At 39.5% G+C, this 25,364-nt stretch overlaps 1 protein-coding gene and 1 long non-coding RNA gene across 2 annotated transcripts in view; one reads left to right on the top strand and one right to left on the bottom strand.

Moving 5' to 3' along the window:
• The first annotated feature begins 1,195 nt into the window (after nt 1-1,195).
• Nucleotides 1,196-24,382, top strand: LOC122661291. The gene is made up of 3 exons (XR_006332859.1): nt 1,196-1,358; nt 20,306-20,310; nt 24,371-24,382. It is a non-coding gene; the product is annotated as an uncharacterized LOC122661291 (long non-coding RNA).
• The window catches only part of LOC122661288 (probable serine/threonine-protein kinase PBL21), an 11,468-nt gene continuing 1,089 nt past the window's right edge, over nt 14,986-25,364 (bottom strand). The window contains exons 4-5 of the mRNA XM_043856644.1: nt 16,606-16,997; nt 14,986-15,466 (exon numbers count right to left, since the gene is read on the bottom strand). Of these exons, the coding sequence (XP_043712579.1) occupies nt 15,167-15,466; nt 16,606-16,997 (692 nt within the window). The 3' untranslated portion in view covers nt 14,986-15,166. The remainder of the gene's footprint in view (nt 15,467-16,605; nt 16,998-25,364) is intronic.

Below are 25,364 nucleotides of genomic sequence, written 5' to 3'. Positions count from 1 at the left end.
ACCAATGAATGTCCAAATAATCACTCGTACTAATCAAGAAACATGAGTATCTACCATGGGCATGGGATGGAGTGCTAGATTTGTATATACCATGAAGTTCAAAATGGAAGTCTTTGAAGTTTCAAAAATCTTTTCAAGGTTTTGAATCTCAGTTTTCTTTTTCCATTCTCTTAATCTCTTTCCCAAAGTAGGAAAATCTCATTCTTCTCCGCAAAACCACAAGATCTTGAAAATTTTCATTGACATAGTTGCAGACGATACTAGGGATGAAATATAAAATTTCCAAAGATGGGAGGAAGAAGAGTTCGAAAATGGTGAAGGGCTCTCGAGGAGGACTGGGTGGGGCAATTTGCACGTGAATTAATAGCGGAAGCTACTAGGGCAATATGTGCCTGAATTAGTAGTGGAAGCTACTAGGGCAGTTATGCCAGAACCTATGCCTTCGAGGAGGAGAGAGAGAGAAAAGGGGAGAGGGAATCGGAGCCAAAGCAAGAGTTGGAGCCAGCAAGGGAGAGGGGGAGCCGGAGACGATAAGGGGAGATGGAGGAGGGAGAATTTACATAAAAGCCTTATCTTAAAAGTCTGTTAAGTAAAATGGGGTGGGCAAAAATGTCCAATTAACCGGGCTGGTTACAAACAGCTTTACTCTAAATCGATTATTTTTCAGTTCTCTTTTTGTTTTACATATTATAAATCAATTCCGCTCTCCTCCAGGCTCCAGCCATGTTGGGAGTTGGAGGATCCAGCCCAGTAAAACAAGGGGTGTTTGGGTCATTTCATAGGTGGCCCCTCTCTATGAAATGACCAAACACCCCCTTTTTTTGTTGGGCTGGATCCTCCAACTCCCACCGGTGCTGGAGGAGAGCCAGGTCCATTATAAATAAGTAATGAGTATGGGTATGATTTGAACTAATAAACCATTGATTGTAAATTTGTTTAGAACTATTTAAGACTAATAAAGCGAATAAAACCTCCATCCAATTTGGGTGGTGAGGTGATTCAGTCCATGTTCTAGTGACTTTGCTTCTATTTATATCTGTTCCAGTTTTGGAGATTAGCCTGAAGCCGATGTTTCCTAGCTAGTCTGTTTTTTGGGATTGAGGCCTTATTTAAGCTGCCTTATATAAGAAAGACAGACTTAATTTCATGACACAAACGGATTGATTTATTATGGAAAAACAACCGTGGCCTACGTGTGTTTACAGTTTACAGCCAAAAAGCCACCATTAATTCTGATCCTCTTATTTGATTTACTTCAGGGGCTTCGACAACAGAGCTTCTCCTCATCCTCCACATCCAAATCCACTAATACCCTCTTTGTCTTACTACTGTTGTTTTTACTGAAAATGGAAGTAGTAGTACAACAATGATCATCTTCTTTTGTGACGGCAATGTTGATGAGCTTGCATGGCTCATCGTGTTATTATTTTAAATGGTTTTTAAAATTAAACATTCAAAATATTATTTTGTTTTATAAATGGTGTGTTAGAGATTTGAGTCCTTTCCTAACGGACACCTCAATAGTCAATAGGTGTGCCTATTGGAATGTTGTTGGTGAAGCCTGATTTGGTCCAGAAAGTGCGATTGAGACTTTTGGAGGGCCGTTTCGTCGAGATCTTCGAAATGAGTACTTTTGAGCCATGTGTTAGGTTTTGGTCCGGCTCAAGTCTTTTGGCAATTTTTTGGGCTAGGGGCATTTGTGTACTTTCTGGGGTTAGGGCTTCCCTAGATAATGTTCTTATCTCTTTGAGATAAGGTTATGAGGGTTTGTAACATTTTCAGAGAAAATAGTGAAACATGTTCTATTGCTCGGCCGTGGATGTAGCTTCCATCTTGGAGGTGAACCACGTAAATCTCTGTGTTGTGCATTGTGTGTGCTCTCTTTATTTTCGTTTTTCTTCTGCAAATCGTCATTCTGGGCGTTGTTTTCTTAACATGGAAGGCTTGTTAGAATGACTAACAAACAAGTTTTGTGAGACAAGACATGTTTTGGGTCATATCTTTTGGAGATATCCCTTAGTAGTGTCTTTTCCTCTCCTATATAAAGAAAGGAGATCTTGCCTATTTCTCTTAAAATTGTTTTGAAAACAGTCTTAAATACTGTTTTCTTCTCTAAAGTAGTCTGTTAGTGTCTATAAGTTAGTGAGTATAGCATTTGGGCTTTCTATGTATTCACATTTGGAACTGCAACCTATGTGATTTGAGAGTTGTTTTATCTTGGAGGTATAGGTGCATGTTCAACCCGGATTGCAGAATTGGGGCATCTAAAAACCTTGAGGAGAACAACATTTGATGCGACTCAACTCTACTATTTACTGTTCGGATATCACAAGAGGACATGTGTTGGTGTACTTCTTTCTACAGGGATATTTCGATGCCATACTAATCAGATAAATCTCATTCTTGTTGCTCGTTATATTATGTTTCTAGCTAGTCTTATACTTTCTGCCCATCTTTTATATTCCAACACATCGTCCTCCAACATCTGAACCACCATTCTCATGGTCGGCCTAAGCGCCAGTACCCTCGCCGTACACAACGTCGCAATCTTCAACACCTTCACAACGTCTTCCTTGAAATCCTCATATATGCTTGGGCCCACCATCCCCATCACGTTGTCTCTGTTTCTTACCCTTCCGTTCACCCAGTAAATTTGGTTGGCTATGAATGAGTTTCCATAATTAGAATCCAAATCAATAAATAAATCCAAAATACAAAACAATAAAATAGACTTAGCCACTTTCTTAATTGGCCATGTGAGGCACATACACAACAGCAACAACAACAAATTCAGCCTTATCCCAACTTAATGGGGTTGACTACATGGATTTAAACAAATAAAGTGGGTAAAATTGAGGTCTTGACAAAAAAGAGGAATGAAGAGATGGAAAAAGAAGGATGATAAATGAGATGAGAAATGAAAAATGGAAAACTAGACAAATAAACAATGAAAAATAAAAGAAAAGTGACAGATAAAAATGGCTTAATTCCTACATTGCCTGATACGTTCGAAGTAATACAGGTGTAATAAATTCTAATCAAGGCTGCTCGTAACGTATCCTTTTCAAGCTCGTCAACGTGCTCAAAGCTTCAAGTATGTTCCCTATTAGCTTACTCGGTTTCTATGACCCAAATCGTGACCAAATTTATTTTGGACTTCTGGATCTAGACTGCGAATTATGGGTGTTGGTCAGACAATTGGCACAATTTTTTTTTTTGTCTATCCTAATCAAGGGCCCAAAGGCCAACTACAACTACAACTATCAAGAGAAAAAAATTAGAGAAGCGAACAAAAACCTACAACTATCAAAGGGGCCCGGTCAAACAATTGGCATAGTTGCAGACTGCCCCATAGCCTACTGCATTTTTTTATTTTTTATTTTTGTTGAAAATTGGAGGTATCCGGCCTTTGGCCGACTAATTCACCCAGGGCTCATGCATGATCCTGCGACAACCCTACTGTGTTTTAGTCCCACAGAAATAAGAAAATTAAGATCTGACCTTCCCAATTCATATAAGTAAAATCGATGGAAGCTGTAGTGTTTTACGTTAAAAATTAGCCAAAATTGAAATGAGAGTTTGAATTGGGTCCACCAAAAGACCCAATTTCAAGGGTCAATTGCTCTAGAGTCTAGACTACTAATACCCGAGGTGAACGAGGTGGAAGCTCTCCTAAGTCTCTTTTTTTTTATTATTATTATTTATTTTTAGAATGGATTTTTAATCAGAATTGATAGACTCTATCGATTTGAATGGGAATCAACTTCTCCCCTATTCGGATTCCACACAATTCTTTAACCCCAAGAATGGAATCAAGTTTTGACTCTTGGGCTGTTTAGAATTAGTGTCCATCCTCATGTCATAAAATTCTCTTTGGGCGCTCTTACTTTTCGGCCTTAATTGCTCATCCATTTACATGAGGATGCCCACCGATGCCTGGACACATTGACAGGGTCAAAAATAAAATTTAATGGCCCAAAGCCACCTGGCTCTCCTCCAGCCGTGGCGGGAGATGGAGGATCCAGTCCAGCAAAAATAGGGATTTTTTAGTAATTTCACAGGGGCGCCTTTGAAATGGCCCAAACACCCTTGTTTTTGTTGGGTTGAATCCTCTAGCTTCCGCCACGGCTGGAGGAGAACTGAATGCAAAGACTTTGGGGTGTTAGCCAAAATGAAAATAAATTTTTTTTAAAAAAAAACTGAGACTTACGGTATGGGTTAAAATGTATACGATCAAAAAAATAGAGAACCGTAAACAAACACGGAAACATGCGATACGGGTTTTAAACAGATAGTTCTCAAGAAGACGGGATAGAAAAAACATAGTATATTCCTATAAATTGAAAGATTATTACTAAAACTAATGCATATACATTTCATAACCCATTATAAGTTTAAAAAATACTACTATTCATAATAATAATAATAAGAGATAAACATGAAATGAAAAGGGTTGTAGTTTTTGCATAGGGAATTGTTTCAGCATAAGCAATATATTGAGTCGATATGATTCTATTTTAATTAGAATACATGTCCGATGAAAGTAGGAGGCTTATGCTCTCTTATCGTTTTATACTCTATACATGTGAACTATTTTAAGAAATTTTTTAACCTCACTTAGGATTCTCAGGAGCTAACGTTGGCGTGGAGTCGGTTATGAATTGAGAACATCACTTCCTAATGAAGCAATTTTTACTGAACCCTTAAGTATGCGATGCATTTAATACGCGTTTAAAACATAGAAGACAAAAATATATGTTTTTTTCGTTTCATTTGAGAAGTATATATGGCAAAGCGTGTTTAAAACGTTAAAAGCAAAAACAGAATTTTAAACGCGTTTTTGCTTACAATGATTTAAACTATGACTACGAGCTGATAAATTTGTATTTGTAGCTTGAATGTTATTAAACCTCTCATTCTCTCTCTCTCCAGTCTCCACCCACTGGACCACCTCAAGAACCAAACAAACTCAGAGATAGTTGAAGCCTTTTCGTCTTGCAACAAAAAGTACCTTTGTTTGATGACAACGAAGTCCGCGTTCTTACAAAACATATATAACGGAAATTACGGAGTAAGTGGGAATTGCTTATTTTCAGTTTTCAAATCTCACCTTCTAGTCTTCAACTTCAACCCCACGTAGGGTTTCCTTCCTGGTTCGTAAACTTGTAAAAAAGGAGAAGGGACACCAAAATTAAGTTGAAATTCCTTGGATGAGAGTGAAACTGGCTTTCTTTTGACTTTGGTACCATTTAACTATCCCATGTAGAAGCACATGCATATTAGTTAGTCAATTTTGAAAAGTGAGATTGAAACTCCGAAAAGGCTCCTGTCCTGCAGTGGTGGGAGCTGGAGCATCCAGCCCAACAAAACCACAGCAAAAATAGGGGTGGGGTGGTCATTTCACAGGTGGACCCCACCTGGGCCCCACATGTGAAATGACCACCCCACCCCCTATTTTTAGGTGGTTTTATTGGGCTGGACGCTCCAGCTCCCGCCACTGCAGGACAGGAGCCAAATCCTTGAAACTTGCTTTCTTTTTCATGTATAGTTCCCTTTTTTTTTGTTTTTACTCTCAAGATAAACTGTAAGCTTATAGACTATGACCATATGATTATCGACAACATATGTTGTAAATAAATTATCACCTGTTAGGGTGTTATCTGAACGGAGATGGAAACACAGCAGAAGAGGATCTCGTACGGGTTTGGTTACTAGCTTCACGAACTCGAACAATCTTCTTCACGATTTTCGAATATCTCGAAAAGTTTTTCCACGAAGAAAGAATCCACATCACAAATCCTTGGGAAGAGATAGAATCCTAAGAACATACAATTACTTGGAGAGTAGGGAGAGAGACAAATCTTGATTGCCAATGTTATGATGGGATTTAGGGTTAGAACATCTATTTATAGTCAAAACCTTAAGTCCCCCCCCCCCCCCGCTTTGCAGTCTTTCACTCAAACAAGGAAAGGGGGAGAGGGAATCGTTCACTTTAGCTCTTTCCCCATGCTCGCGGGTTGGGTCAGGCCGCCTCTCATGGGCGCCATGGATTAGGTCCAAGACCCGGATCCGATTAACATATGCAAATTTATTTGACAAATATCTTGCTAAGTATTTCAGAGATGCTCATGTTATTCCTAATAAGACGGCTTGGTAAGAGATTACTTCTTCCATAGTACGCCCCATTCACTTTGATCATTATAATCCAATTCGTTCTCCAAGTGAAAAAACATTAGACATTCCATCTTCTGAAATCAATACTTCTCATAATTCTCTTTGCTAAGATTCTCATTTGGCCCATTTATGGCATACCTCTTCCAATAAATATTCTATTTCAATTTCTCTCTTTAGACGAATTTAGCTGTACCTTTTTGTATACATAAATGGTTTTATTGGGTAGTATTTTATTTTGAATTTATAAAAGTATTATAGCATTTTGTTCACAATCACACACTCACAAGCACACACAAGTTTAACGTGGTTCAGCCATGGCAGCCTACATCTACGATCGTAAAACCCCTTGTTTCTTATTTTTTTAGGGTGTGTATCTCATTCTTAAATAGAGTAGTGTTACATACGAGATTACACATAAAATCACGGTTACGAGTTACACGGTTTACATAATGCTAATCGATCTCATTTCATAGAGGAGAGAACCCCTTCAGTAATAGGACTCCTTTCTATAACCGAAAAGGCACAACTTGCCCTCTTTATCGAATGACCTGTCATCCGTATCTGATCCTCTTCAGCTTGTGACGTAGTTGGTTCAACACTCCCCCTCCAAGTTGGAGCGAAAATGTCCTCTGAGGTCAACTTGGACAGAATGCTCTTGAACATTCCCTTAGGCAAAGCCTTGGTAAACACATCTGTGAGCTGATCAGTGCTCCTAATGTACGATGTCTCAATAGTCTTATCTTGAACCTTCTCTCTGACAAAATGGCAGTCAACTTCTATGTGTTTATTCCTCTCATGAAAGACAGGATTTGAGGCAATATGAGTAGCAGCTTGATTGTCACAAAAGAGTTTCATAGGAGCTTGGGAAGATTGGAATCCCAATTCTCATAACAACATGCAAAGCCAAACTAACTCGCTAGTAGCAGCAGCCATTTCCTTGTATTCCGCCTCAGCACTTGAACGTGCAACCACACTTTATTTCTTACTTTTCCATGAGACAAGATTTCCTCCCACAAAAGTACAGAGACCTGTTGTTGATCTTTTGTCAATAGGGTTTCTTGCCCAGTCAGCGTCGGTGTACCCTACAATTTCAGTATCTCCATTCCTTCTCATCAATATACCTCTTCCAGGACAAGATTTGAGATAACTCAATATGCGATTAACAAGATTCATATTCCCTTTTGTAGGGGCATGCATGAACTGACTGACATAACTGATGGCATATGTGATATTTGGTCAAGTAATAGTTAAGTACATTAACCTACCACAAGTCTCTGAAATCGACCAACATCAAGTAATGGAGTTGAGTCGTCAAGAAACTTATTGTTGTAGTCCATAGGAGAATCCATAGGTTTAGCTCCCATCTTCCCTATTTCCTTCAACAGGTCCAAAACATACTTTCTCTGAGAGATGAATAGTCCCTTGTTAGAGCTAGCAACTTCTATCCCAAGGAAATAACTCAATTTCCCAAGATCCTTGATGTCAAACTTCTCTTTCAAGTGTTGTTTTAGATTGGTGATTTCATGATGGTTATCACCAGTAATGACAATGTCATCCACATAGACCAATACAACCACAGTTCCTTCAGGTATCCTCTTAACAAACATTGAGGAATTAGATTCACATTTTTTTAATCCAAAATTTAGTAGGGCAGTACTCAACTTACCATACCACGCCCTTGGGGATTGCTTCAGGCCATATATGGCTTTGTAGAGTTTACATGTGACTCTCTTCGTATTTTCAAGAGGGTGTCCTGGCATAATTGTCATAAACACTTCTTCTTCAAGATCTCCTTGCTGGAACGCATTCTTTACGTCTATTTGGTACAAAGGCCATCCATAATTGACAGCAACAGACATAAGTACTCTGACTATACTCATTTTTACTACAGGAGCAAAAGTCTCCTTGTAATCAATGTCGTGGGTCTGGGTGTAACCCTGAGTGACTAGCCTTGCCTTATATCTTTCAATGGAGCCATCACTATTGTATTTGACTTTAGGGTAAATTACGCATCACCCCTGGTTTTCAAACGAAACTCAGATCACCCCCTGGTTTTTTGAAAAAACTCAGATCACCCCCTGTTTGTCAAGAGTGTTGTCATTATTCTTCTTGACAAACAACGTGTAACACTCTATGGCTTTCTTCTGGTCACCCTTGATCTCGCCAATGCCATTATTTTACTACCATGAAGGTAACCATGATCGTGGCTTGCCGAGGGTGGTCTCTGAAGGTGACTGGCAATTCGATTGTTCCTTTAATGGAGGAGGAGGCGCCCAAAAATCCATGTAGATAGGTTGCCTCAGGCTTGAGTTATCATCGCTAAACCCGAGCTATCTGTACACTTCTAGTGAGATTATGTCCACAGATGCTCCAGTGTCAACCAGCATCTTATGTATAGCTCGATTAGCTATCTCCACCTGCCCCACTAGGGCGTCTTCATGTGGTAAGCTTATTTCTTCTAGGTCAGCATCCGAGAAGGAGATTACCGTTTTTGTCTTGGCTAATTTGTTTGGCACCTCCGTCGAACCGAGCATGGGCTTTTGCCTTTCTTGTGGACTCCTGCCCAAATTCTCCTAATATAGTAAGTATTGGGGCTCCTCTGGTGTTGTTAGATCCTGAACCATCCCTTCTTTGTTCTGGGCAGCCTCTAACTCCATCGCGATCTGTTCTCCTCTCTTCCTCGATCCTGGTCTCTACCTCCTCTGCCCCAACAACCGTCTCGGCTTCCCTTCACGTACCCGCTTAGGTTCCCTACCCTTATTAATTGTTCTATTTCTCTCTTCAGTTGGATGCATTCTTCTGTGTCATGCCCCATGTCTTTGTGGAAGAGACATAATTTATTGGGATTTCGCTTCTCGGGTCCCGTGAGCATGGGTTGAGGCCAGTGGAGTAAGTCACGGTCTTGAATTTGCATGAGGATCTGTGACTTGATAGTGTTCAGGGGAGTGTAGTCGGGGCTTCCAGCTCGATCAGTCTTCTCTGGGCAATGCTCAGTTTTTTTCTGATCGACGATCACCTTTCTCCTGTCGACGCTCAATTTTAGGTCATTTACTTGCTCCACGATCATCCTGCGTCGATCTTTTATTTTCTTGGGGCTTTGCTTCGATCTCCTTCTTCCAGGCTTGTAACACTTTGACCATATTAGCGAACTCATTGTACCACTACAATACTTCCTTCATTGTCCTTGTCTCGTGCCGTGCTAGGTCCTTGATGAGGTTTAGGTCCCTGATGCCCCCGGTTAGGGTTGCATGCTGAGTTTGGTCATCCAGGTCTCTGACCTCCCTGAGGGACTCCCCTGGATTCTGTATCACATTCAATAGGTTGACTGTGGTTTTCTTCTGCTTGACGCTGCTTTGGAAGCGGGCGACAAACTGCTCGCAGAGTTCTGCGAAAGTACTTATAGATCGAGGCTTAAGCCTTGAAAACCACGAAGTGGATGCACCCTTGAGGGATGCCGGGAATGCTCGGCATGAGACAACGTCTGATCCCCCATATAGGGTCATCATCCAGTTGAAGTAGTTGATGTGATCATTGGGGTCTGTGGTACCACTGTAAAGTTCGAAGGTAGGTAGCCTGAACTGGGAGGGGAGAGATGCACTCATGATTTCTACCGAGAATGGGTGTTGGCCTGGTATGGAGTGTGTTTCACCCTTTGTCTGCTTCTTCAATCCTTCCAACTTCTCGTCCAATTCTCAAAGTCTTTTATCTAACTCTTCATCACATGACCGTCCATCACTCCTGGTCACGCACTCATTGCGAACCCGTTCTCGACCCTTTCTTGATGTTTCTTCCAGTGGTGAGTTTTGACATGATGGTGAGCGGTTATTACATGATGAGCCTTGATGAGAACGTGAGGGACTCTCTTCCCGACGCGTCCAACTTGACCTTGGGGGACAATTTTCTCCTAATCGGCCCTGGAATACCGATCTTCTGATCGAACCATCCTAATTAGGTTCCACCGATCTATTTGTCTGGGATGCCCCATGTTCCGATCGGATCGGCAGATCCGCAGTTCTCATGGGATGATGTGAAGGATTTCCTTACGGATGGGCCAAATCTGTGCGTCTCGCGGGTCTTTCTAATCTTTCAACTCCAGAAAGTGACCTCCTAGGGTTTTGCTACTGTTGAAGGATTGGTTCTGTCCTTGGCAGTGGCACCACCCTCCTGCAGGAGGTCGCCTGTTGTCTCAGATAATCCTGAAAAAGTTTTGGTCTTGGAGAATCTGTCTCTGCAAGTCATTAATCTGACCCACTGTTGCTGGTGTGTTTGGATCAGCTATTGCTTCCCTGGGTATTTCTTCATCAAGATTTATCTCTCCTACGTCGACATGCACGTTCTCCATCTCTTGAAGTCCTTGATGATCAGTTCTCCGACGAGAGCTCTACAGTGGTGGTGTCTCGTTCCTCTCCCTCGAAGCATTGGTAGAGGGAGCGGCCTTCTTACGTGGTGCCATTGAATACTTGAGGAAGCGAGCTAGTAGAAACGTTGGCTAGTGTCGTTCCCACAAATGGCACCAATCTGTTGCTTTAGAAAATCGTCAATTGGTCCTTCGGGTGCCGCAACCTACAAAAGGACGTCAGTGACAAAGGAGAATTGGTGTGGTTATAGCCTAGGACTTTCCGATGCCTTAGATCTCTCTTAGCAATAGATGAATTACTGGAATTCAAGATGGTTAATGGGGTAGAATACCTAGGTATTTATAGTTGAATGTGACGGTGTGGAGAGTCCTGATGGATGATGAGTGTGCTACTCTGAGTAGATCATCACGTAGTAGAGTTGTATTTGGAAGGGTTCCTTAGATGTAGAATCCTAGTAGGGAAGAGGTTCCCTAAGCGTGTTTTTCACGTACTGAGTGTGGTTGGACTTATACCTCTTTGAGATAATCCTCCCTTTGGTATATATCCATGCTGTGAGCTTCTAGTGATAGGATAACGTAGACCTTGGTGATGACATCATGGTTGAACCTCGTTAGCTTGCATGGAAGACTTGATCTCTAGATGACTTCATGGGTCTATTCCTCTTGGAGTACCGAATGGGTTCTATCGTGGCTAGGCTTGGGCCAGCCTCTCCTTTGGGTCAAGACACGTGGCCTCTCGGGACTGGTCTGTGTATTTTTTGTTTATCACTAGGTATGTTAACGGATCGGATTCGGCTTGAATAGTGCTATATCCGCATCCGCTTTCGAACAGATTCGGATCGGATATTTTATCCGTTTACATGTAAATATAGCTTTCCGGATAGCTATAGCCTATCCGTATCCGTATCTGTTTAGCTTTCGAACGGATTCAGATAGTGCTAAACGGATACAAAAATGGATTTCAGCTATTCATTTACATCCCTATTTACACCCCAAATTTAGATTTGATAAGGATAAACCGTTCCGGTCTTTGGTCGGCTAATTCCACCAAGATTCGTACATGACTCCGCAACACACACGAACCGGTAGATACTGGGGCCCCCATGTTCACCAGGGAGTTTCCTCGCAGGTGGGTGGCCCCAAGGGGGGAACCATTCAAAAGATATTTTACTTTGCACCCAGCTACTTCAACCACTCACAATATGAGACCCTCTAGGACAATGCCAAGCCGTCCATCTCCATATTGTGGCCTACAATGTATCGAAATCTTTCCCTTCATCACCAGCAGCCCAAAATTTTCAAAGAAAATCCAGATCAAAGGATAGTTTTCATAGATTAAATTTTCCTTCACCAAATGGTGAAGTGAAGTGATGCTATTATGATTAAACACCTCCTTGATGTTCATGGTCCAAATTATCCTTCTCCAGTCCCAATAAGAGGATCAAATCGGATGGGTAAAAAGAAACTAGGTCTATTTTTCATACTTAAATGGTTCTTACTTGCTTCTTGTTTTAATCCATTCCCACAAATGTCAAATTTAGAGACCCATCTCAACTATAAGTGTGTGCCATATGATAGTTAATAAGGGTTCCTACAACAACTGGTGTGTAAGACCTTGAGCCTGTAGGCCCTAGACCCAGTACTGGAAACGATCGCGACAAGCCTATCAAAGTCAAAGGGGCTACTGCTCCCTGCTGGGCCTGCAATGGTTCCATGTAGGCCTGTAAACAGATCGGATTTGGCTTGGATACGGATCGGATGTATTCGGATTCGGATATTTCCTAGTCGAATACGGATACCTCTAAACGGATTCGGATGCGGATCGAATTCGGATTTTCGACCATCCGTTTACACCTCTCTGCCTTGTGTAACCCGAACCTTCCTCCCCCTAGTGGATACAATTCACTCTCAATCCATAGTTTTAGATCATGATTCTCTTCTCCTCATATTCTAAAACCTGTTGAATCTTCAAAAACCTTCAAGATCGTTATTTACTTAAATTTTTATAAGTAAGTATTCGGATTCGGATTTTTATCGAAGTATTCGGATTTTTTTCCGGATATCTCTAATCAAATACGGATGCTTCTAAACAGATACGGATGCGGATCGAATTCGGATTTTTGGTTATCCATTTACAGCCCTAGTTCCATGGCTCTTGGCATGTGCCAATGACTTTGAAGTCAATAATTTCACTGTTAGCCACTTTTCAGGCTTTCTGGGTGATAAAGACTCAGCAGGCAAAATTTCAAGCAGAAATTCGTTAATTACTGTTCCAAAGATGATGGATCATAAAATCTCACTTCACCTTATACCCCATACCCACCATGAGTAGAAGCGGCAAACCTCACTCACGGGGGACAAAAACTGAACAATACCTTCAAAGAAGAAATGGGCAAAGACCTTGTCGATCTGCAAGGTCAATGGTCTTAAACAAAGACCAGTCAATTAGTCGTTGTGAACCCTTAGTCAAGCTCAACTTGGCAAAGCAAACAAGGTGGCAGGCATTAATTGATCAGGTTTTCCATACGTAGATGATGAAGTCATACTCAACTTTTATGCTATGTACCTCACAAGGTTACTAAAATTTCATTCTCAGAGGCAGGAAATCAAAGCTTCATGGCCTTGCAGTTGGGCCAATTCTTTCAACTTTTGCCCAGCTCTTTGGAATTTTTTCAGGACTGCAAAACAATTCCACGCCTAGCAGGAATGCAGGATCAATAGCAATAATCTTGCACGCAGACAGCTTCACTACATCTCATTATTTCCTTTTCCAACATTGTAGGAAGACAATCAGAGATATTCATGACTTTTTAAAGCACAGCAATTAGATACATGGTATGTAACTGGATTTAAATCCTCACCAATTCCCCAATGGTACAGTGTGGTGCAGTTCAGGGTGGAGAGGTTTGACACCTGGCAGGCGCGACATCCAATGGTCCGAACTCATTGACCCTTTTTTTTTTCCCACGAGCTCAGCACCATTGGATGTCACACCTGCCAGGTGTTTACCTCTCCACCCTGAACACACTGCACCATTGGGGAATTGGAGAGGATTTTAATATTACCCTGAAAAGAAGGAAGAGGTGGGGGGGGGGGGGGGGGGAAGGAAAAAGAAAGTTTGAGTCTGCTTACAAGCTAACATTTCTCACCCTACCAGTTCATCCCAATTTCAAGTAACCATTTGATATCCCTCCACCCAAATTTTAAAATAATTCTCTTGTTTGCAACAGCAGTCATACATATCATTGCCCAAACAGGAATGCACCAAGGACCTTGGTATAGATTATCTCCTTATTCCATCAAGCTAACCAAGCCATAAGTTACAAACCCATAAATTTACATATATACAAATTCTTACATGTAGATAGCACATAGATATACTGGGAACATGTTTTTCTGCACATTAAACGAGGCTAGCCGCACGTTCAAGTACACATGCAAAAAAGAACAGAAATAAAAACACCATCAGTGAATGCACATATTGAACCGAGAAACACTGTCATGCATGATTTCCATGCATATTGTAGTACCTACAAAGAAGTAAACATGTTGAACCACATATACATGCATGCAGACTTTGATTGATACAACAATAACAAACTCAGCCTTATCCCAACTTAATGAGGTCGGCTAAATGGATCCAAACAAAACAAAGTAGGGAAAACAGAGTTCTAATCATAAAAGGAGAAGAAAAGATGATAAAAGAGGGATGGGGAAAGAGATGAGAAATAAATAGAAGAATGAAAGATAGTAAGAGGAAAGAGGCACAGCCCAGCATGTAGAAGTTAAATGGGGTCAGCGACATGGATCCTTGCCATCCAATAAGCTCTGTCCGAGATCATACTTGGTATAAGACCTCCAATAGGCTCTGTCCGAGATCATACTTTGATGTATTATAACCTTTTAAGCATGTGCACAGAGTAGGGCCAATGTCAACGGTTTGAAAGCTCAATCAAATTCTAAAATTCCAACACTGAATTCCCAATCAATGCTGATTCTGGCATACATATGTAATTAACTTAATTGAACTCTAAGAAAAGACCATGCTTATTGAAGTTCATGTATGTACGAACCTGGCTACAAATTTATAGCATGGTTTTCCCCTATTGAACACCAATGCAGCACAGTGAAGAACATCATACACGACAAGTAACTCATTATAGGAAAATTTATAAGTGTCATAAAAAAAAAAAAAGGGTTTATGGTTGGGTATGCAATGGGCAAGTCACATATATAGAAAAATAGGATTTCCCTTTTTCCCCTCATTGATCAAGTAAAAAATGGTTTTGAAAAGAAATAACAGGACCAAAGTACATCACCCTAGTGACCACCAAGATTAGAACCTCACAAGCAACTTTTCAAGGTGTATTCTCCATTTTATTTTCCTTTCAGTGTTCCTATCTCTTCTCCCTCCTGCAATGATATTTCACATACAATGCATGTGTGCAAGCATGTAGAACAACAGGAACCCTTCTTACCTTATAGTATTCTCCAAACAGCAACAGGGCTACATTCTTTGTTTCTTCTAATTGTTGGGAAACCTTTGCTGTAACCAACTGGAGCTAAAATGCCCATAAAAGTTACTTGGTGCCTCCACTTGATCAGAAGTCTCATTCTTCTTCTGCTCTACAACCTTTAAACAGACATACTAGAATCTAGCTCTTCAGAAATCTTGCTCCTATCTTGTTCTGAAGGTGACGACATTGGTGGACTGCATTTCCAATTGCTGTGTGTTTCTGATTTGTAAGGTTGAGAGGCCAAGTATTCCAAAGCAACAACAACATCCCCCATTAGAGGGCGAAAATTCGGCTGCTCTTGAAGACACATCACAGTTATGGCAATTGCATGGTGCAAACAGCGGACAGGGAAACGGCCTTGCAGCAGGGGATCAACTAACTGAACGAATTTTCTCCGGTCTTTGAAGTAGGGACGAGCCTAAAATGGAGGGATTGAAATAAAAGTCAGCAAATAGATAGCTACTTGATGCTGAATGGAGTGTCAATAAGATTTAGTAACACTAGCAAACTTTTTGTTATTTTTCATCAGATTTTCCTTAGTTTCTTGCCCTCAACAATTATTACTCACTCTGAAGGTTCAAGTATCATAACTGACAAGGTCTTGGGAAAATTGTGGACTAGACTTCTGGTCAAATCTCTAAGGAAGCGGGAACTTTCTCATTGAAAGCTTACTAGCCATGAAGATAAGTATGAAAACTGATCAGCCTTGGGAAAGTCGTGTCTAGACTTCTGGTTGAGTCCTGGTCAAGTTTCAAAATAGGAAGTGGAAACTTGTCTAACTGAAGCTTGTTATACAAAATGAAGTTGCAAACTAAAAGGTTAGAATAGTTCCAAAAGGACAAGTCTGCTTATTCAGAAAAATGAAAAACTTATCCTCCAACACAAATCAATTCCTTAATAGTTATCCAGACTTTCCACAAATATTAAAAATATTGGTATCAAGCATTTGAAAGACATGGATTCATGCAAAAAGAAACAGAGATGTGCAAGATAGAAAGGATGAATTCAATATACTCATTTTGGGATCTCTGAGAATATACAAATGAATGCTCACCTGTAAAGGTGATGCATAAGTGCACGATAAAATATAATAAGGTCCTTAGCACGACAGGGCCATGCTGTATCAAAGTGAGGCATCCAATTTGTGGACCAGGTCTTGGATGGCCTAAACAAAGAAAGCCATACTGACTGCAAAATCTTTTCTTGTCAGGGAGAAAGTGAACCTCACCAATCAGATACATGGTCTTTAGCAGACCAGAAACTACATACTTTATAACCATCGAAGTATAAGCACTGTGAAATCTGAAGGGGAACACTTTACATTTGGATTTATTCCATGGTCACAGTTCTAGATCAACTGCATGTGACAGTCATGCATAAGGTTTAGGATGAAGCCTCCATCATCATGCTTGGGAGTTCAAGCTGCGATAACTTCACTCAAAAAACAACTAGTTCAAGGATCAATAATACTCTAGGAATTATAATTGATTCATGAGAAGTCTCATAGTCAGATATTACAGAAAGGAAAGAAAAATGGAGTAAAAAAAAGTAACTCACCCAAGCAACCAGATTCTGCTCTCCATGTGGCTTAGAAAGGTCAACTGCCTTTCTTCCTGTGATCAATTCCAGCATAACCACACCAAAGCCATATACATCAGACTTGAGCGTCAGCTTACCACTCATTGCATATTCTGGGGCACAGTAGCCATATGTCCCCATCACCCTTGTTGAAACATGAGTGTTGTCACCAACAGGACCCAGTTTAGCAAGTCCAAAATCAGAGAGTTTGGAGTTAAAGTCATTGTCCAATAATATATTTGCAGATTTCAAATCACGGTAGATAACAGGTGGATTTGCCTTGCAATGCAGATACTCAAGGCCCCGAGCAGCACCAACAGCAATCTTCATCCGTGTATTCCATTCCAACGGCTCTATGCCAGGCTCCAGATCTGAAACCAAAGCAGAAATGGGTATTTGATGAAAAGATATGATATAGCTTCAACTTTTACAAGCCACTCAATTACATGTTAGAAGACAGTACTATTTCTTCAATAAAAGACTGAAACTCTAATACAACCCACAATTTGTTTTTTCTACAGATTTTCTATCAGCACATCAAGTTATGTTCTAACCACCATTGTTTACAAAACAAATCAGGAACTTTTGAGCATTATCTTGGGCATTCTTTTCATATTCGTCCAACTTGCCAACTTGGGAATTTTCCCTATCGATGGAACCTATGTTCACAGTTAGTCATCATCCACTAGAACTAAATTACAAAAAAAGTATCCTTGTTTCATGTGATCAGGGTTGAATGCATTGTTATTGGTCTTTCTAGAGGATTCACACACAAATCAAGCATATGTTGGCCTTGAATTAAAACCAATAAAAGTTTGAAAGCCTACAATACATTGGCACAACCACAGGGTAGATCATATATAAAACAAATGATTAAGGGATAAAATAAAATTAATGGCTCATTTTACTGATATAGAAGATCCCTTGGGACAAGAGGAAAGTTATGGGAACAGTAAATCTGAGTCACAACATTAATATCAATCTATAGATCATAGCTTCCCCACCCTAGATAGGTATATTGTTAGCACTCTGGATTCTGGACAACATATAAGTGAATTACCACAAGTGTCAAAGCTTTCAAACCATTGGGACAGGAGGTCTTCACTTAGAAACAGCGACACAAGGTCCAATCAAACCCCAACTATAATCTCTATCACTCTCTTTGTAAGTAAATTATAATTGTAATCAATGGATTGAACCCCAATGCAGCATAGCATGTACAGATATTATAATGCAATATAAAAAATCCAGATTATGGATCTCATATGAAAGCAGACCAAATGATCAAATCTGTAATCAAATCTAGATAAAGGAAGCAACTGTGTTAGGGAAGAAATCAGGTAGATGGAAAGGGAAGAGAAAAGAGATAAGATCGATTTGCTTGGGAGGAAAAAAAGAGAAAATGTGTAGAAGAAGAGAGGAGTAGAGAATAGAAGAGGAGAAAAAAAATCAAGTATGGGATATCAATCTCGTATGCACTGCTCAACAACACCAAAACTCTTAAAAGAAAAAAAAAAGCCTCATTCTTTACTCAAATCCTCTCCAATTGATGAGGGGTGTATTACATATATAAAGACCTAAAGTTTCTAAATTGACTCACAAAACGACTCCTAATCACTCTAACACACTACAACAACAACTCAGCCTTATCCCAACTAAATGAGGTCGGCTACATGGATCCTTGCAAAGACAAAATATTAATAATAATAGTAAAAAAGAAAAGAGCACAACAATACCAACGACGACAAAAGCCTTATCCCAACTAAATGGGGTCGGTTACATGGATCCTAGCCCCCCAATCACTCTATTCGAGATCATACTTGAAACAAGACCTAAGCTATGCATGTCTTTCCTTACCACTTCTCCGAAGGTCATTTTAGGCTTGCTCCTAGCTCTTTTAGTATATACGATCTGAATCAAGTCACTCCTCCAGACTGGAGCATCCCAATGCCTTTGTTGAACATGGCCATGCCACCTCAAACGACTTTCTCGTAGCTTATTTTGAATTGGAGCTACTCCCAAAATCAGCTCTTATATGGTCATTCCTTATTTTACCGTTCCTAGTTTTTGCCACACATTCATCTCAACATCCTCATCTCTGCTACACTTAGCTTACCTATATGACACTTAGTTTTGCCACATATTCATCTAAGCATTCCATACCATACATCATAGCCGGTTGTATGACTGTCCTATAAAATTTTCCTTTAAGCTTTAAAGGAATCTGTCAATCACATAAAACACTCCAGATTCACCTCTCCACTTCAGTCATCCTACTTTAATTCTCTGTGAAACTTCATCCTCTATATCATCTTCTTTACTTATGATTGATCCTAGATATCTAAAATAATCACTTTGTGGAATCTCCTTCTCATTAATTTTTACCCCCTCATTTTCCGTCTTGGAGTTACTAAAGCTACACACCATATACTCCATCTTCGTTCTACTTATCGTAAAATCTTTTGATTTCAAGGTTGATCTCCATAACTCCAGTTTGGCGTTAATTCTTGCTTTTGTCCCTAATTAAATCATTCATGATAAGTGCAAACAAATATGGGCTAAAAGCTGATCCTCGATGTATCCCAATTGTAATAGGAAATTCACTAACTTGAACCCCCCCTCCCCAATGTTTCTTACACTAGTCAACACACCATCATACATATCTTTAATTATGTCCACAAATTTACTTGAAACAACTCTCTTCCCTAGCACATAACAGATTAAATCTCTAGGGACTCTGTCATAACCTTTTTCTAGGTCAATAAAGACCATCTTCTTTACTTATGATTGATCCTAGATATCTAAAATAATCACTTTGTGGAATCTCCTTCTCATTAATTTTTACCCCCTCAGTTTCCTTCTTGGAGTTACTAAAGCTACACACCATATACTCCATCTTCGTTCTACTTATCGTAAAATCTTTTGATTTCAAGGTTGATCTCCATAACTCCAGTTTGGCGTTAATTCTTGCTTTTGTCCCTAATTAAATCATTCATGATAAGTGCAAACAAATATGGGCTAAAAGCTGATCCTCGATGTATCCCAATTGTAATAGGAAATTCACTAACTTGAACCCCCCCTCCCCAATGTTTCTTACACTAGTCAACACACCATCATACATATCTTTAATTATGTCCACAAATTTACTTGAAACAACTCTCTTCCCTAGCACATAACAGATTAAATCTCTAGGGACTCTGTCATAACCTTTTTCTAGGTCAATAAAGACCATATGTATATCATTTTTTCTCTCTAAATCTTTCCATGAGTCTCCTAAGTAAGTGGATGGATAGCTTATATTGTGGATCTTAATGGCATAAAACCAAATTGGTTCTCCGAGATATTGGTTTCTTTTCTCAGGTATGTTTCAATAACCCATCTCCCATAATTTCATAATATGACTCATTAGCTTTATGCCTCTATAGTTATTGCAACTTTGGATATCGCTTTTATTTTTGTAAATCAGGACCACAATGCTTCTCCTTCATTCATCTGGCATTTTCCTAGTGCTCATAATCTTATTAAACAGCTTGGTTAGCCAAGATAAGCCATAGATTCCTAAACTCTTCCACACTTCTATTGGGACCCATCTAGGCCTGGAGCCTTGGCTATTTTCATCTTTCCTAGGGCTTTTTTTTTAACTTCAGAAACCCTAGATTTACGTATATACCTAAGACAGGTGGTGTCTTGATGCGCAATGTCTTCTTCTGATCCACTAACTCAAAATATGTTCATTAAGTAGATTGTAAAAATAACCTTTCGATCTCTCCTTGATGTCCTCATCCCTTATTAGGACTTTACCATCTTCACTTTTAATACATTTTCGAACTCTCTTCTCATCCTTTCCCATATTCTAGCTACCTTATAGATGGCTTTTTCCCCTTCCTTTGTGCTTAGATTGTTATAAAGATCTTCATATTCTTTGCCCTTGCTTTCCCCATAACCTTTCCCCACAATCACTCTAATACACTCAATAAAATAAATAAACTCAAAACAGAACTCTATATAACTAGTAAGTATCCTAATCTAACCCAAATACTTTACTAATCCCGTGCACTAGTTATCAATTGGTCGGTTCGGGTTGAGTCAATTTCGATGTGGGAATGATGAATCCGAAACCAAAACCAATAAGGAAAGTTTGGTTTCAGGTTGTATCGGTTTCTTCTATCAGTTTGTTATCGGGGGTCGGCTTTGGTTTCGGCCCGGTTTGGGTTCGGATTCTCTTTTTTTTTTTGGGTGAATAAAAATTCTATTACCAAAGCCTTAGGGGGAGAGGGGAAAAAGAAGGGGGGGAATATACAGAGAGAGAGAGGGGGGAAAACAATGCAAACCCAAAACCAAACTAAGAGGGGGTATGGGGCCGTAAAATAGAAACATCTAATCCCTAAAAAACAACAATATGCCTATTCCTTGGGGAGTCAAAAATGGGCTTATGAGGGAGAAAGTTGAGCTTCGAGGAGACATCAAAAGAGATGGCTTCCAAAATAGTTTGGGTTCGGTTTGACATACATATTTATGCAAAACTATAGGAAAATTTGCTTCTTTAATGGGTTTCAAGGTTGTTACTGTTTTCTTATTAGGGTAGATCAGTTTGATTTTGGTTTCGGCCCGGGTTTTGAGGCGGTTTCGGTGTCGGTTTCTTACAGTTTCTGGTGTGGTTTGATTTGGTTTTTGGGGTCCTAATACCCCAATCCAAAACTTGTCCAATAAGACATCAGTTCGGTTTGGGCCGATTTAGCCGGTTTGGTCCCCATTTTGACACCCCTACCGTGTACTAATTTTTTCCCCACTTTATGCCTTATAAATTAGGCCTATTACAATGACACTCAAAAAATTAAAAGGCTCAACCTATAATATACCTACCCAAAGGTCAATTTCAGCCATTGGACTACCACCAGCACCTTATGGGCCTCCCAAGCTTATGCATAGGCGTCTATACGGGATTAATGTCTAATGCAACTGCATCAATTCCCACTTGATTCAAAAAAATTGTCCTTGATTTTTGTAGAATGGGAGGATCTCTAACGTATAATCAGTATCCACCCTCCTTGATCTAGTGAAATCGACAATTAGCCCACAATCCAACAATACAAAATCAGCGTAAAGGAATCCATTGTTGAAGTCGCAATTGGGAAGCACAAATTTGACTAGTTTGATCAAAAGATTAGCCAATTTATGCTCCTTCATGGGTGATTCTTTAGTGATAATTGGAGCCACTACGTCTTCCATTGACGGTGATTTGTCATCTTGTTCTTCCACCCAATATTCAATGACTGAGATCAATTTATCAAACAAAGATCCCATACGATCAGATGTGATCAGCAATTGGTTCTTAAATTTTTTACATTATCGCTGAATATCTTCGATATTTGCTTCAACCGTTTGCAAGTTCTCTTGCACGAGTTGAAGTTGATGGCAGATAGCAAAAAAGAGGGTAGGACCCATGGTACTAACGGCCAGGTTTGCTCTAATACCTATTAATGCAATCTGAAAACAGATTATGGATATCATATGCAAGGAGGCCCAATGATCAAATCTGTAATCAGATGTTAGATAAAGAAAGTACCTGTGTCATTAAGGAAAGAAATCAGACCAATGGAAAAGGAAGGAAAAAGAGAAATGATCGATTTGCTTGGGAAGACGAAGAGAGAAGAGAAGAAATCAGTTATGGGATACCATTCCCGTATGCACTGTTCAATAGCACCAAAACATTAAAAAAACCCAATAGTCTTTACTCAAATCATCTACAAATGATGGGGGTGTATTACATATATAAAGACCTTCTAAAATTCCTAAATTGATCAGAAAAGGACTCCTAATCACTTTAACATACTCAATAAAGTAAATAACTCAAAACAGAACTCTATATAACTATTAAGTATCCTAATCTAACCCAAATACTTAACTACTAATCTCGTGTACTAACTTTATCCCTACTTTATGGCCTCATAAATTAAACTCATTACAATGAAACCCAAAAAAATAAAAGGCCCAACTTATAATATGCTTAATTTCAGCCCATTTGACAGTGACTAACCCTTATGGCCCTCCCAAGCTTGCGCATAAGTCTCCATTCGGGATTAATGCTTAATGCAGCTGCATCATATTACAACCATAGCAAATGTAGGGGCAGGAAAAATATGATACAGGCTATTGTTGGGTATAATTTGGTAAAAAAATGACTACAATATTGGCATATATCATTAGGGTGAAAGGGTACAAATCCGACTCTGCCAAACGTCAAAATAAAGGTAAGAAAACTGGTAACAAAAACACAATTTGTTGAACATTCTGGACTACTAAAAATACGAGGGAAAATGCGCAATACAAGGTTGACCATGCAGTTGACTCAGGGCCCCAAATTTCACACCGACTAATAGATGGTGTCCTCTTCCCATTCTAGCCCACCAGGCTGGCAACCATTTAGCCAAAATATTAAACGATCTTATCTATTTTTTAGCATTTATACACTTTATAAAAACGAAAGATACAGCAGAGACATTGAATAAATGGAAAAGGGAAAAGTCTCTTTGAGCAAGCGGTGTAGGCTAAAGCAGCGCTCTCTATCTCTATCTCTCATTCTGGAATCCTCTCTCCTCTCCGCCCCCTATTAACAAACCATGTCCCATACTCCTATTGGCTAGGGCTCCCACCCTGTCTATTCAGAGGACCCATTCCCATCGAAACTTTATGATAAAGTCAAGTACAGTTGAGGCATGAAATACAAGAGTTTCTCTTTATCTCTTGAAAATACACCATTTGATACTACCTCCATAAATTCAATTTTTGCACGAGTAATTTGCAAACAAATCCCGGATTTACTAATAATTGATTGATCATCAGTCAACAGAAGTGAATAAATAAAATAAAAATAAAAAAAAAAAGAAAGACCCATCACCAGAAGCAACACCCTTTCAAAACACTCAATTAGTTGGACCTATCTACAGGTACGTCACAGCTTCAGAAACCTAATTGTAAACAGGATCACAGATAAGCACTAAAGGAGAAAATAGAATGAATAAATTACATCAAGAGGCCAACTAAGCTCCTAATATACAAATAACAGGCGTAGACCCACAATTAACCACAACTTGCAGCAGCTAGTTTGTTGTTCAGCCAATTCCCAGTTAATCAGATAAGAAATTTCAGCAATGACTTGTGTGTGCTGATTTTTCATTTCTTAAAGCACCACATGATGCATCACAACAATTATCAGGAGGGAAAAGTTTATCCAGAAAAAATATTATAATGAAATTAGAAATGCAAAGTCAGAAATAAGGCCCCTATCTGAAGGTTTGATGCCCCATTGAGTTCCAACCAAAACCACTATCATGTAAGTCTTGCACCAATAATCAATGTGTTAACTCCAAGATGTGCCAACTGTATGATCCACCGACTTCAGCAGCAGACCTGAACATTACTGATCTACTGGGCACCATTCTATAGTCCAAATAGTCAACATATGAACATAAGACCTTTTTGTCGAGAAAAGGTACTCGTTCAATACAGTTTGGATACATAAATGTGATGGTATTTATGGGACCCACCTAATAATGGTCCCATTGAGTCTTTGACACACCTGAAGACATGTAGCTACCATGAGATAGGATCCACAGTCCAGCTTCTAGGTACCGTCTGGTAAAGATATGTTCCATATAATGGAGTTTATGTAAAGAAAGAAACAGAAACAGTGTTCAATGAAAAAAGTGCATCAGCTCTTGCTGTGAAAAAAACAGTATAATAGATTAATAGTAGTTTGTCCAGTGAGTTTAAATTCTTCTACTAATAGTGTTCAACCTAGTAGAACTTTTCCAGAATGGGAGCTTCTAATTGTAAGGGAAGGGGCTGAGTGATGGAATGGGTCTAGGTTGTAATGTGAGTGAATGCCCTCTTTTCTTGATTCTCCTATTCTTTCATTCTTCAATATATATATATATTATAGAGGATCTAATTAGTGTGAACTTTGTTCATATTCATCTGGAGCTCTTATATCCCTTCCAAGGGGTCATTCTCGTTTTGGACTGCTTACAGAAACAAACTCTGACTCTGAACCCTCTCTTTGCCCAAAGGCGCATCCCCAAATATGTGTGTTTAATGTACAGACAATCTAGAATCCAGTAACAACCTACTGCTCAATTATCTACTTTGTATGTCGATCTGGTCTCACTTGTTGCCAAGATTTGGAATGTCTTGGGTGATTCATCTGCTTGACATCCATTCTGAATGCATGGCTAATTAGTGGCTTTAAAAGGAGAGAGCGAATCCAATGGAATATTTTCTTCTTTGCCATTTGTTGGACTGTTTTGGGGAGAAGCAGCAGGATTTTCAACAATAAAGTTGAGCCACTTTCCTGACTTCCACACAGCATCTTCAACCTTTTGGTCCTATATTATTCTAGAGGTTAAAGGGGTTCCTAAAAGTCATAATTTGATGACACTTATTTCTGTTAAGGTACCTCAACGGATCTTCTTTTCCTTCTTCGTTATATAAGCAGAGCTCCTTACCTAGCTTATAAGAAATAAATCTAGAGGTCAGGAAATATGTTTCAAGAGAACAGGAATTCGGCCAGTTAAATTCCATTTTTTTCCTCCTCTTTTTCTGTTTTATTTAAAATAAAATCTACATCTAGTTGACCAAGGAGATCTGATGACTCTTCAGTCAGTTTTAGCATTTCAAATGAGCTGCAATGAGATCCCATCTCTAACCACTTTTATTTTTTGGCGGGGGTGGATGGTGAG

This window comes from Telopea speciosissima, chromosome 5 (genome assembly GCF_018873765.1).
Source record: "Telopea speciosissima isolate NSW1024214 ecotype Mountain lineage chromosome 5, Tspe_v1, whole genome shotgun sequence".
Lineage (NCBI taxonomy): Eukaryota > Viridiplantae > Streptophyta > Magnoliopsida > Proteales > Proteaceae > Telopea > Telopea speciosissima.
This window is presented reverse-complemented; position numbering and strand designations above follow the sequence as displayed.